The sequence below is a fragment of the Capsella rubella genome, unplaced genomic scaffold, assembly GCF_000375325.1.
Source record: "Capsella rubella cultivar Monte Gargano unplaced genomic scaffold, Caprub1_0 scaffold_15, whole genome shotgun sequence".
Taxonomy (NCBI): domain Eukaryota; kingdom Viridiplantae; phylum Streptophyta; class Magnoliopsida; order Brassicales; family Brassicaceae; genus Capsella; species Capsella rubella.
The window spans coordinates 97,112-110,831 of record NW_006238909.1 but is presented as its reverse complement, the minus strand read 5'-3'; the positions used below and the strand labels follow the sequence as shown (position 1 = coordinate 110,831).

Sequence of the window (13,720 nt, the reverse complement as noted above, 5' to 3'; positions counted from 1 at the left end):
GCAGGTCAGTTGATTGTTTTCGGTTAGGTTGGCACAGTGCCAAGCTGTTGCTGACATGAAGTTTACATAAGTTGTATCATGTCAACAATATGGTATCCATAAACGATCTGGTGAACCTCGTGCGCATGATATATTGAGGCTTATGATTGACGAGGTATGCAGAACAATCCTATTTTCTTGTCATTTGTTAACTTGTTTTGAACTTATGGCTTTGCTTACAATTGGCAGATACCTGATCTCTCCGCGTTGCAAACATTGATCTGAGGTGGAAGAACCAGTAAAAAACAAGCCAACGAAAGGGAACCAGAAAGTGTATTATTATTCTGTATTGGTAAAGGTGCCTAAGTTTACTGATCATTCTAGCCTAGCACAGAATATGGACCAGGTAATGCAAAGCAATATAACACTTAGCTTGTTTCAAATTGTTGATTCTGCAATTTGCTATGTCGTTGAAAATATTCACGCGTGTTAGATAAGCCCGTCCAGAAGGTGCTGCTAAATGCTGAAATTTGTACTGATTTTCTTAGTAAAAGCTGAATAAATTTGTATTGTATAAAGTTTAGTTAAATGGCTCTGCCTTTAGAAAACATACATCTTGTGCCAAATTTATTTTTACTGTTATATTTGCTATGTCATGTTCATTTGTGTTACTCTAGGATCATGAACTCTTCTTATGGATGCAATCGCAAAGCTTGAAGAAATATCAGACGGAGAAAGCGGTAATATTTTGATAGGGCCCTTCTAAAAATCTCCTCAGGTTGGCATCTTTTGTCTGCTCTTTGGATCAATGTGTTTTGTTAATAATGTGGCTGTGGTTTAAATGCAGAGATGATGGAGCCGAAGCATTAGACTTGCTTATAAGATGTTGTAGATGGTGGTGGCGAAATGTGAATTGATGAGAGGGAGATTTCGAAACTTGTATGGATTTGATGACATTTGTGTGCCACATAACAACTCCAGTAACTGGATTTGGAAATTAGGGGCTTAAGCATTGTAAAATCCACAAAAGACTTCATATAAATGTGAATGTTTTGCAGAGATGAGATGATGTGCAAAAAACTCTACTTATTTGGTTGAGATGGAGCAGACTACGAACTATTACTAATGTAAACTATTACTTCACCCATTTTGTACTTTGCATATTTTCGAGTGGAAGAGAATTACAAATTCCACATTGGAAAATTCAGTCCAAAACTTTGCTATATTAGAATTGAAGTGCATTTCTAACTAACAAATTAGCGAAAAAGAACTCAATACAAGATTGTTCTCAATTGAGAAACATCTTAAAACAGAGATACAAGTTAGATTACAGTTTGCTTCAAGTTAGATTACAGTTAGAATACAAGATTGTTCTCCGCCTGATCTCTTCTCAGTTTCTCCATCGCTGTTTTCTCTTCCTTCTGCTTCTTCTTATGCTCCAACATCGATGTATCTGAGTCTTTGTCCGAGAAGAACATAGGCCCTAACTCAGCTAGCCAATGTGGCACACTGCATTTTCTCACAATATCCCAATCCGGTCCACACGACGTAAGTGGTATCTTTAGTTGCTTTGAGGATATCTAGAAGCTGGGATCTGACCTCTCTAGCTTTTCTCAGACCTTAGACTTGTAGGTAATGGTCATTGCACCAGTCTCCTCTATAGTCATGCTCTTTCCACTGCTGGTATACAGTTAGTAGCGTTAAATGATCTCATTCTGGTACAAAAAAAAAATCTCCCTTGCAGCGTCACTCTCTTCTGCTCTTTCTTTAGGTCTGAAGAACACTGAAGGTACTGAAAGCATCGACACGATAGTCAATCACATAATATATTCCAGCGACTGTCAATGATGTTTCAGCAATATTGGTGGCAACAATGCATTTACGGGCTGAGAAGAAATATTGGTGGCAGCAATATTGGTGGCAGCAATGCATCTTCCAGTTTCTGGAAAATTTGTGCTTGCAAGTCAGCGGGTAGCTGAGAGTATATTGTTCATAAGAGACGTAAGAAACAAGAAATTGTGTTTTTAAAAAAAAAAAAAGAAGAGAAGCTACGTTCCCTAGTAACTAGTAAGCATCTGAAGTTGCATAGCCACTTTTATATCTACGTCAAAATATGCAATTGTCACTACCAAGGAAACTGGTGAGTCTTTGCTGGACAGTAATTACCTTGGAAAGTTCAGAGTCCCACTTATTATGTTTTTTCAATTATTGAGATTTATAGCTTAATAATGTAAGAGTATGAGAGAAATGATGCGAAGCTTGAATCTTTTGACATCTTTTGACATCTTTTATTATTCTTTGTAAATCATTGTTAAAACTGAACATATTCTTAAGAAGATATTCTTTAAACTGAACTATCATTCATTAATATTAGGAGATAAAAAGAGAAAATAAGAATGTGTGGACGTGAGTGAGGTGTTGTTGTTTTGAGATGATAACAGTTTGAATTTTCCCTTATCATTGTTTGGTTAAGAGAATGGTGGTGGAGCCTTTGGACAGTGGTTTTGTCGTTAGCAACATTTTCCACGAAATCTAACCTTATTTTCCAGGAAACATCCATTGAGTTTATGTGCAAAAAGAGTCGTCAACGAAAAAAGTCTATTTACTCTCAGATTCACACAACAATTGTTTCAACAACAAAGTGTGATTCTTCCAAGTCCTGAAGATCTCTCGGTCTTTTTATTGCATTGGTAAGATTTTCATGTCCCGATTTGTCTCTTACTTAAGGTTTAATCACTGTGGAATCGAATTGAGTGGACTGGTTTTTGATGATTATGTTGATCTTGATGGTTTCTTTGTTTTCGATTAGTGTTTTGAGACCAGTTCTTGATTATGTGTTCTTGATTTTAACTTTTGGGTTTCTTGTTTTATTCATTTATTCTCCTAATTGTGGGAATTATTTATTGTTACAGTGAAACATCTATGGGTTCTGTAATGAGCTTGAGCAGTAACAAGAGGAAAGCTACGAGTCAGGAGGACGTTGAATCCGAATCTGTTAAAAGACAAAAGGTGTGCTCAAGTTCAACCAACGATGTTGAGAATGGCAAATTGATTCTTCAAGATGAGTTTTCTTGGAAGAAACATCCTTTGAGTTTCTGTGCAACCAGAGTCATCAACGGTATGTTAATCTTTCCTCCATCTATAAAAATTCTTGATCATGTCCTTATCATACTAATGAATTCTATTTCTCTTTGACTCAGTCGCAACGGGTGTTTTTACAAAATTCAGATTCCAACTAGATGATAAAGATAATATATCTACTTTATCCCTTTCATCTCCTTCAACTTCTGTGTCTCAAATTTGGAAACACGATGTCTTTCCGAGCTTCCACGGACCAGATGTCCGAAGAACCTTTCTTAGTCATATCCTTGTAGTGTTCAAGAGAATGGGAATCGACCCATTCATTGATGATGAGATAGAGAGGAGTAAGCCGATTGGTCCTGAGCTCATAAAAGCTATTAGAGGATCGAAGATCGCGATCGTCTTACTTTCCAAGAACTATGCTTCTTCTTCGTGGTGTCTTGATGAGTTGGCAGAGATCATGAAATGCTGGAAAGAGTTGGGTCAAATAGTCTTGACTATTTTCTATGAAGTGGATCCAACTGACATAAAGAAACAAACGGGTGATTTTGGAAAATCCTTCAGAAAAACGTGTAGAGGTAAAAAAAAAGAGCATATTAAGATATGGAGAAAAGCATTGGAGGATGTGGCCACCATCGCCGGATATCATTCTCAGAAATGGTATGTCCTCTTGATTTATATTCTCCTTAATTAATATTTACTTAGAGTAAGATTTCAAACTATGTTTAATTTGTAGCTTTTAAAAGTATCATCAAGACACATAACTTACATATCTTTAGGATCTGTATGTATTGAGAATTTTTCATGACTAGACTATTTGATAGATTTATGTTAATATCCTCTTATGTTAGGACTGACGAAGCAGACATGATCGAAAACATAGCCACTGGTGTTTCAAACATATTAAATTGCTCCATACCTTCAAGTGATATTGACAATTTAGTAGGGATGGGAGCTCATATGAAAATGATCGAACAATTATTACGTCTAGATTTGGATGAAGTAAGGATGATCGGGATTTGGGGGCCGCCTGGGATTGGTAAGACAACAATCGCTAGAATTATGTTTGACCAAGTAGCCAACAAATTCCAATTTAGTGCGATCATGTTTGATATCAAAAGAAGCTATCCAAGTGTTCGTTTGAATGACTTTAGCGCACAATTGCAACTACAAAGCGATTTGTTATCTAAGACTATTAATCTTAAAGATAACATGATTCCTCATCTAGGAGTGGCACAAGAACGGTTGAAAGACAAGAAAGTGTTACTCGTTCTTGATGATGTGGATTGCTTAAGTCAGCTACAAGTCTTGGCGGAAAAAATTCAGTGGTTTGGTTCTGGAAGTCGGATTATAATCACAACAGAAAATAGAGGAGTTTTGAACGCCCATGGGGTCAATCATATTTACAAAGTGAAATTTCCATTAAGTGAGGAGGCTTTTCAAATCTTTTGTAAGCATGCCTTTGGACACAAGCACCCAGATGATGGCTTCTATGAGCTTGCTAGAGAAGTTGCCAACCTTGCTGGTAAACTCCCTTTGGGACTGAAGATTTTAGGCTCCAGTTTGAAAGGAAGGCCCAAGGCAGAGTGGGAAAGGATACTACCAATGTTAAAGACCAACCTTAATGGAGAAATAGAGAGCATTATAAAGATCAGTTACGAGGCTTTATATTATGATAATTATAAATATTTATTTCTTTATATAGCCTGCTTTTTTAATGGTGAAGCCGTACATCAACATAAAGTGGAAGAGATTCTTCGAAAGACTTTTTCGGATGTGAGGCAAGGTCTTCACGTTTTAGCTGAAAGATCTCTCATATATATTAAATACGGAAAGATACAGATGCATCCTCTACTACAACAATTTGGAAGAGAAACTTCACGTAAGCAATTCGTTCAACATGGCCTTAGGAAACATTATTTTTTGGTCGATGCAAGAGATATATGTGAAGAGCTTAACAATGATACAACAGTAAGTTATGTTGTAGTAATATTGCTCTTTACCAATTAACTTTATTTTATAACTAGCCATATCTAATTATATTTATTTTTTCAGGATAATAGGCGTTTTATAGGCATAAATTTTGATTTATCTAATAATGAGGAAGAATTAAACACAAAGGAGAAAGCACTTGAAAGAATGTTTGATCTCCAATTCGTAAGAATCAATGGTCAGAACCTTGCTCAGGCTGAGACACTGCATTCACTACTTCATTATCCTCAAAATATTAGATCAGTAGATTGGAGTCATTTCAAGAATACATGTTTGCCATCTACTTTTAATCCCGCGTTTCTCGTCGAACTATGTATGAGTTCCAGCAAGCTTCAAAAACTATGGGAAGGAACTAAAGTAAGTAATTTTGATTTTTTTAAAAGTAATTTTCAAAACCTTTTCTAATATTTCTATAGTTTGTTTCTGTAAAAATTTCTAGTGTTTAACAAACTCCAACTTTATAAGCCAATCGTATCAACATTTTCTTAGTGTACTGTCAATGCAGCAACTTAAAAATCTCAAGTGGATGGATTTGTCTGATTCTAAAGATCTGAAAGAGCTTCCCGATCTTTCAACTGCCACTAATCTTGAAAATTTAGATCTCCAAGGATGCTCAAGTTTAGTGGAGCTTCCATTTTCTATTGGGAATGCAACCAATCTCCAGGAACTAAATCTCTCTAGGTGCTCAAAGCTAGTGAAAATCCCTTCTTCTATTGAGAATCTCGAAGATTTGGATCTATCTAACTGCTCAAATCTGGTGGAGTTTCCATCCTCTATAGGGAATGAAAATAAACTCAAGAAGTTATATCTTTGTGATTGCACAAGTCTTGTGAAACTCCCGTCTTCTATAAATGCCACTAATCTCAAGAGATTGCTTCTACAAAATTGTTCACGTGTTTTGGAGCTACCTGCTATCGAGAATGCGACTAAACTTGTGATATTGAATCTCAATAATTGCTCAAGTCTACTAGAGCTCCCTCCTTCTATTGGAACTGCCACAAACCTTAAGAGATTGGAAATGAGAGGGTGCTCAAGTCTCGTGAATCTCCCCTCCTCTATTGGAGATCTCACTAATCTCGAAGATTTGGATCTATCTAACTGCTCAAATCTGGTGGAGCTTCCATCCTCTATAGGGAACCTTCAGCGATTGTCTTCGTTGACATTGAGAGGATGCTCAAAGCTAGAGGCTCTTCCAACCAACATCAACTTGAAATCTCTCAGTGAACTTAATCTCAGAGACTGCTCGCAGTTGAAAAGTTTTCCTGAGATCTCCACAAACATTAAGTCTCTGTGGCTCACAGGAACATCAATAAAAGAAGTTCCTTTGTCGATCATGTCGTGCTCTGGTCTTTCTCATTTCTGTATGTCATACTTTGTAAGCCTCAAGGAATTCCCGCATGCTCTTGACGTCATCACGGAGCTGCAGTTGATAAACGAAGATATACAAGAAGTTCCTCCATGTGTCAAGGGAATGCCTCGTTTACGTATACTTGGACTCGACAACTGCAATCATCTGGTATCACTCCCCCAATTTTCAGATTCTCTATCTTGCATAGATGCAGACAATTGTCAATGCCTTGAGAGATTGGATTGTTCCTTTAACCATCCACAGATCCATCTGAGTTTCAGAAATTGCTTCAAACTGAATCAAGAAGCCAGAGATCTCATCATGCACACATCCACTTCTGGATATGCGGTGTTACCAAGTACACAAGTGCCTGCCTGCTTCAATCACCGAGCTACTGCTGGAGGTTTATTGACAATCAAGTTGAATGAGTCGCCTCTTCCTAAATCTTTGAGATTTAAGGCTTGCATCATGCTGCTTAATATTATTGGAGAAACAGGTGCTGATCGTTGTTCTATATGGATTGAAATCATGGACAAACAGAATGATTTCAAAGTTCGGTGTACACCAATAAGTCGTCTTATATATCCAGTTTTAACAGAGCATATCTACACATTTGAAGTTGAAGCAGAGGATGTGACTTCCACCGAGCTTCTCTTTCAGTTCACATCACGCTATAATGACAAATGGAAGATCGGAGAATGCGGGGTATATCAAATCTTGGAGGTTCCTTAACGTTAATGAACAAGATGAGAGCTTCAGAGATGAGCATCGATGGGGGAGATTAGAATATTGTGTAATGTTATGTTTTATTGAAATTAATTGCAGATAAAGGAGATCTATACAAACAAAGACCGTGAAAATAGAATCGAGTAGCAGAAGGAAGAATCTAAAAGGCATGAGTATAAGAAATTCGTGTTTGATTCAAACACCGGGGAGCTGTAGCGACTTTTGAAATTGGTATTTTGATTAGTGAATGATGTTTTTGGGATTTTGTTTTTAGGGTTTTGGTGCGAGCTAGTGAAGAGTTGTTTAGACTTTTGAAATTCATGTTTTTATTTGTTTGATCCAAGAATGAGAAATAATTATTCAACATTATACAGGAATTGTGTGGTTTTGTGTTAGATAAGAATAGTCACGAACCAGAAATAAAACTCAATACTCTCCTTAAGTTCTCTTCCCTCGGCCTAACCCAATAGAAAGCACTCTCTAGCTTGGACGAGTCTTACAACTAGACTTCATCTCTATATATAATAAAACGTAGAAGTAAAACCCTAAGAGAAAAGTAAATAAGAAAATAGCAACACTTTATAATTTCCTAAATAGCTAAATAGAAATATTTGTAACATTTTGATTAGTATCTTGGTGACCTCAGTGTTGTCGTGGTTCATCAGTTTCACACTTGTTCTTTTGCCTTGAGGTCTGTAACACTGCGTGGTACTGTATGAATGTGAGAGATCAAAGCATGCCACCGCCAATGATCTTGGATCAATCGACGTGTCCAGAATCGTGTGGAGGGCCCTGAGTATCTTCATCCAGACAAGTATTAAAACGTGATTAGGAGGACCAGACAGGTTTAAAGAAGTAATACCTGGAAGTCAATCTCTTCAAAGCTTGTGACATTCTCACGCCAGAAATTGGCCTCTTTGTGTATTGGATTCCAGTCAAGATGGCCAAGAAGAATCTCTTGCTTATACTTTTCGAAGGAACTTAATTTCCTTGATCTTGTCTTTTAGCCCTTCTTCTAGTTGGTTCAATGCATCCAACATCTCCTTAAAAGTTCAGAATTTTCTAAAAGTCATTTATATAACATAACTAGTTGTTGATCCGCGCTGCGCGCGGAAAATTTATAATTTATATTATATTATTTTTTACATTTTTTTGTTGGTTTTTTACCGTTATCATTTTTGCTATTCTAAATTCACATGAATTACTTAAAAAAAAAAAAAATTTGTATTAGTTTAATACTTAAAATGTTTATTGTTATTTGCTATTCGCCAGAGGTCGAGAGCAACTTTCTGCGGTATTCTCTCATTTCGCTAGGTGTGAGATTAGAGAGATAATGTTTCCGGTGTCTACTTTTGATCTATTACATTAAAATGTTCTAGAATCTGGCTTGTTTTTGGTTTCTTCCTATGCTTAAATCTATGTACCCTCGCTAATAGTTTCAATCGGAGCATTGCTGCAAAGGAGTTGCTCTTGTAAACAACGGTTCTAATAGATGTTTTTCCGATCTATCCTCTATCGGTTTGATTGTTGTATCCGACGTTTAACTATCTAGTTCTAAATTTGTGTATCTAACGTTTTCTCGATCTTTTTTAACCGGTTTGATTGTTGTGTAACCGTTGGGCCTCAAGTCCATGCCCTTTTGAATTTTTTTTTTTAAGTTGATGATGTGGCGGATGATGTGGCGCTGATGTGGCGGAAGGAGAAGAGAGGAAATGTAACTTTATATATATATATATATATATATAACATGTGCATCACACGCAAATTTTACAAAAATGAAAGATTCTAAAACAAACAAAAGAAACAAAAATCTTAATATTGTGCGACTGCGATTCTGATTGATCAACCAAGCAACACAAGAGAACATATGAGGAAACAGAAGTCGTCTGGGGCAGGCCCATATATCTTATATACTAGTCAGGATCCTACTCAACTTCCAATGTGGGATATTGTATCCCTAATAGTTAGCTCGGTCGTTTATGCAAAACAGTTAGCTCTTAATGAGTCTGTCCATTCAAGCTCTCTATCATTAGTCAGGCTGTTCTAGTCACCAGTCAGGCTGTTCTAGTCACTAGTCAGGCTGTTCTCTCAGTTAGTTCTATTGAAAACAGTTTCATGTATCACTACTTTTTTTAAGTTTTGTAAATGCGTGGTTGATCTGTTTTGTTGGGACTAAGCTCACATGGAAATTTGATTCTCTTAATAGACGCATCTGCAGAAAGTTTTGGTTTTGTTTTGCTTGCTCTGTTTTATTTTATCGTTCACTTACTCTGTATTGCTTAATGATATATTAATCTGCAGATTCAACTAGCTAGACTTACTTGGCTCGAATTACAAAGCAACATAAGAACTGAAACAAACAAATGATGAAAGTTCACATATCGTATCCCAAAACATGAATAAACTATACAATTTTTGAAAATATATGAATGCAAATCAAAATAGGGAAGAGCCAAAGTACATTTGATGAAATTGATTTATGTGAAGATCTGTATTAGCAAACTCGTATTCACATCCATTATCCATATATGGTATTGATAAACAGAAACGTCAAGAGTGATTCATATAAGTGACCTAAGAAGTAAGAAGAAAACAGAAATGTTTTCTTTAAAGAAGAGAAGGCCTGGCCGTTTCGTCGACACGACAGTGGGCAAAAGTAGATGAGACGTTGAGGTTACTAGAAATAAGACAGACCTTGTACCTTGGTGATGAAACTACGTACTCTAAAAGATAATACAAGGATAATTCATAACTTACAACGTACAAGTATTTTTCTCTTCCTCAGAAACTTTAGAAGACCACTCTGTTTTAATCGGTGTAATATTCGTATACAACTGTACAGTCCTACCTATAAGCTCAATAATAAATAAGGCCTACGTGATCGTTGCGTTTATTCCTTGCGACCAAAAATTTAGCGTGTTTTGTGACCAAATAAGCGGTGGTGAAAGAGAAAACAGTCGCTGCGACTACATTTACATATGTCGCCGGTGTGACCATTCATCGCCAAAAAAAACGGCGACAGTTAATATGATCGTTGCGACTACTTTAAACAACATCGAGCAATACTTGGGTTCACCCCTTGTTCACTTTTTATTGACTAGCCAATCAAAATAAAACAATATGTCATGTCGTATTATATTTAAAAAATAAATCAAAAAATAAAACAAACCTTAACCAGTCTTTTATAAACCCAAACCGAAATATAATTTCATCTAATTAGAAAATACTCTTTCTGTTTCTGATAGTTTGATGTTTAGTATTTTTCACACTTATTAAGAAAGAAAAATTATATAATTATATAATTAGTTTCTTTTTCTTTTAGTTAATATTACTTTTACTTTTGCTCTATTCTATGTAAGAGATCCAATCGTTATACATTTCATCATTTTTGTTTCATTCTCTCTTTTTCTCAAAATAATAAATATATTAAATAAAATTCAATCTTTTAGAAACAAAAAAAAAATCTTCTACAACATCACTCTTTTAGAAACAAAGGGAGTATAAATCATAACCACTATTTTGTCAATCCAAACCGAAATATAATTTTGTTTGATTAGAAAATTTAAACCCTAGCCACTAATTTTTCAACCCAAACCAAAATATAATTTTGTTTGATTAGTCATGCTCTTTCCACGTTCAGTAGCGTTAAATGATCTCATTCTGGACAAAAAATATTCTCCCTTGCAGCGTCCTAATTAAAAAAAAAAAGAGAGAAATTTGATTATGTATCCTAATTTAGTAAGCGTTAAATTTAAAGTCAACTTGCATTAGAAAAAGTGGAATTAGTGGAAGTAGTAGGTGTAATTTATATGTAATTTATATTTTTAAATAAATTAGGTTTTAGAATTTGCATTGATGAATTTTGGTTATGTTCGACTTATATATATATATATAGTCTAGACTCTGTTCCATTGTGACTATCCTTGATTCCTTTCGTTCTTAAAAAACCTTTGAACAAACCTTAACCTGAAAATTCAATGAAAAATATTCCAAAATCTCCCAAAAAGAATACCACAGTCAAACAACATTATTATTTAATATCCTCCATAAATAATACATCAAAGATTATTAATTTAAAGACACTCGATGACTAATCACAATGTCAACTTGCATTAGTAAATGATTAGTGGAATTAGTGGAAGTAGTAGGTGTGATCGTTAGCAAACATTTTCCACAAAATCTCTCACTGATATTTTCAAGGAAACATCCACTGTACGCAAAAAGTGTCGTCAACGAATGGTCTTACATCCTCTCATTCACACAGCAATTGTTTCAACAACCTCTTTGGAGATTTCTCTGTCTTTTTTTTTATTGCATCGGTGAGATTTTCTTACTCTTCTCTGTCTCAACTAAACTCCAACATTTTATACTGTTTTATTTTTTTTTTAATTTTTACTTAAGGTTGAATCACTCTGTAATCGAAGTAACTGGACTGGTTCTTGATGATTATGGTAATCTTGATGGTTTCTTTGTTTTCGATTAGTGTTTTGAGACCAGTTCTTGATTATGTGTTCTTGGTTTTTAACTTTTAGGTTTCTTTGTTTTATTCAAAATTTTCACCTAATTGTCGGAACAAATGATCGCTGCAGTGTGAAACTTCTTAATTCCATCAATGGGTTCTGTAATGAGTTTGAGCTGTAACAAGAGGAAAGCTACGAGTCCGGACGACGTGGAAACCGAATCTGTTAAAAGACAAAAGATATGCTCAACTAACGATGATGAGATTTCTTGGAAACGTCCTTTGAGTTTCTGTGCCAACGGTCTGTTAACCTTTACATATATCTATCAAAATTCATGATTCTGTTTTTATCATACTAATGAATTCTTTTTAATATTTTCTATATCTATCAAAATTCTTGATCCTGTTTTTATCATACAAATGATTTTTTGTTTTTTCCTTTTTGACGCAGTTGCAGCGAGTGTTTATACAAAATTCAGATTCCAACAAGACAGCAAAGATAATATATCGTCTTCTGTGTCTCGAAACTGGAAATACCATGTCTTCCCAAGCTTCCACGGGGCAGACGTCCGAAGCAACTTTCTTAGTCACATCCTGGAATCATTCAAGAGAAAGGGAATCGACACATTCATTGATAATGATATACTGAGGAGCAAGTCGATCGGCCCTGAGCTCAAAGAAGCTATCAAAGGATCAAAGATCGCGATCGTCTTGCTCTCCAAGAACTATGCTTCTTCTTCGTGGTGTCTTGATGAGTTGGCAGAGATCATGAAATGCAGGGAAGAGTTGGGTAAAATAGTCATGACTATTTTCTATGAAGTAGAACCAACTGAAGTAAAGAAGCAGACGGGGAATTTTGGAGAAGCCTTCATAAAAACTTGTAAAGGTAAAACAAAAGAGCGCACTGGGATATGGAGAAAAGCGTTGGAAGATGTGGCCACAATCGCCGGATATCATTTTCACCAATGGTATGTCCTCTTGATTTATACTCTCCTTAAGAGTTAGAGTTCAAAGTTCAAACTATGTTAATTTGTAGCCTTTAAAAATACCTCATTTATTTTTTATTTGGTACCCGATCTTTTTAGGTTGGAAGAATAATACTCAAAATAATAAAAACGTGTAATTTAATACCTAAAATATTAAATAGTGCATAAATGACATGAAATTAATTACAATTTTATTGGAAGAAAAATATTTGCTAGTATTATTTCATTGTATCATTAATTTATAGATTTAATTCAAAATATAGGAAAATTTCAATATTTAATAGTTTAGGTATTAAATTGCACATTTTTATTATTTTGGGTATTATTTTTCCAACCAAAAAAGATCATGTATTAAACATGCAAATAAAAAATAGATGAGGTATTTTTAAGCTTTTTCCCTTTTAAATATATCAAAATACATAAATTATATATCTTTAGGATCTATATGTATGAGAATTTTTCATGACTAGACTATTGCTTGAACTAGTTATGTTAATATCTTCCAATGTTAGGGTCAATGAAGCGGCCATGATCGAAAAGTTAGCCACTGATATTTCAAACATGTTGAATAACTCGACACCGTCAAGAGATTTTGATGGTTTAGTTGGGATGGAAGCTCACATGGAAAGGATAGAGCAATTGTTAAGCCTAGATTTGGATGAGGTAAAGATAATCGGGATTTGGGGTCCGCCTGGTATAGGTAAGACAACCATTGCTAGATTTATGTTAGACCGATTCTCCAGCAGATTCCAACTTAGTGCAATCATGGTTGATATTAGAAGAAGCTATCCCTATCCGAGATCTTGTTCGGATGAGTATAGTGCGCAGTTGCAACTTCAAAAACAAATGTTGTCTCAAATGATGAATCAGAAAGATATCAAGATTTCTCATTTAGGAATGGCCCAAGAATGGTTGAAAGAAAAGAAAGTGTGTCTCGTTCTTGATGAAGTAGATCAGTTAGGACAAGTGTATGCCTTGGCGAAGGAAACCCGATGGTTTGGTCCTGGAAGTCGGATTATAATCATAACAGAAGATCTAAGAGTTCTTAAAGCTCTTAAGATCAATCATATTTACGCAGTGAATTTTCCAACAAGTGATGAGGCTTTTCAAATCTTTTGTATGCATGCCTTTGGACACAAGCACCCAGAT

General features: G+C 35.3%; 2 protein-coding genes and 1 pseudogene across 7 annotated transcripts in view; all 3 read left to right on the top strand.

Moving 5' to 3' along the window:
• LOC17874499 (probable disease resistance protein RPP1) overlaps nucleotides 1-13,720 on the top strand; it is a 36,044-nt gene that overhangs the window by 11,258 nt on the left and 11,066 nt on the right. The window lies entirely within an intron of this gene.
• On the top strand, nucleotides 2,470-7,495 carry LOC17874512 (probable disease resistance protein RPP1). 6 transcript variants are annotated; one of them, XM_023778103.1, is made up of 7 exons: nucleotides 2,470-2,669; nucleotides 2,892-3,097; nucleotides 3,180-3,720; nucleotides 3,912-4,099; nucleotides 4,289-5,031; nucleotides 5,116-5,409; nucleotides 5,558-7,495. In XM_023778103.1, the coding sequence occupies exons 2-7, from the start codon at nucleotides 2,902-2,904 to the stop codon at nucleotides 7,130-7,132; spliced, it is 3,537 nt and encodes a 1,178-aa protein (XP_023633871.1). In that variant the 5' UTR covers nucleotides 2,470-2,669; nucleotides 2,892-2,901; the 3' UTR covers nucleotides 7,133-7,495. The 6 variants fall into 6 exon arrangements, with proteins under 6 accessions (XP_023633871.1, XP_023633866.1, XP_006279390.2 ...); XM_023778098.1 differs by having other exon boundaries at nucleotides 3,912-5,031; nucleotides 5,558-6,568; nucleotides 6,665-7,495; XM_006279328.2 differs by having other exon boundaries at nucleotides 3,912-5,031; nucleotides 5,558-6,568; nucleotides 6,682-6,922.
• The window catches only part of LOC17874513, a 4,988-nt pseudogene continuing 2,989 nt past the window's right edge, over nucleotides 11,722-13,720 (top strand).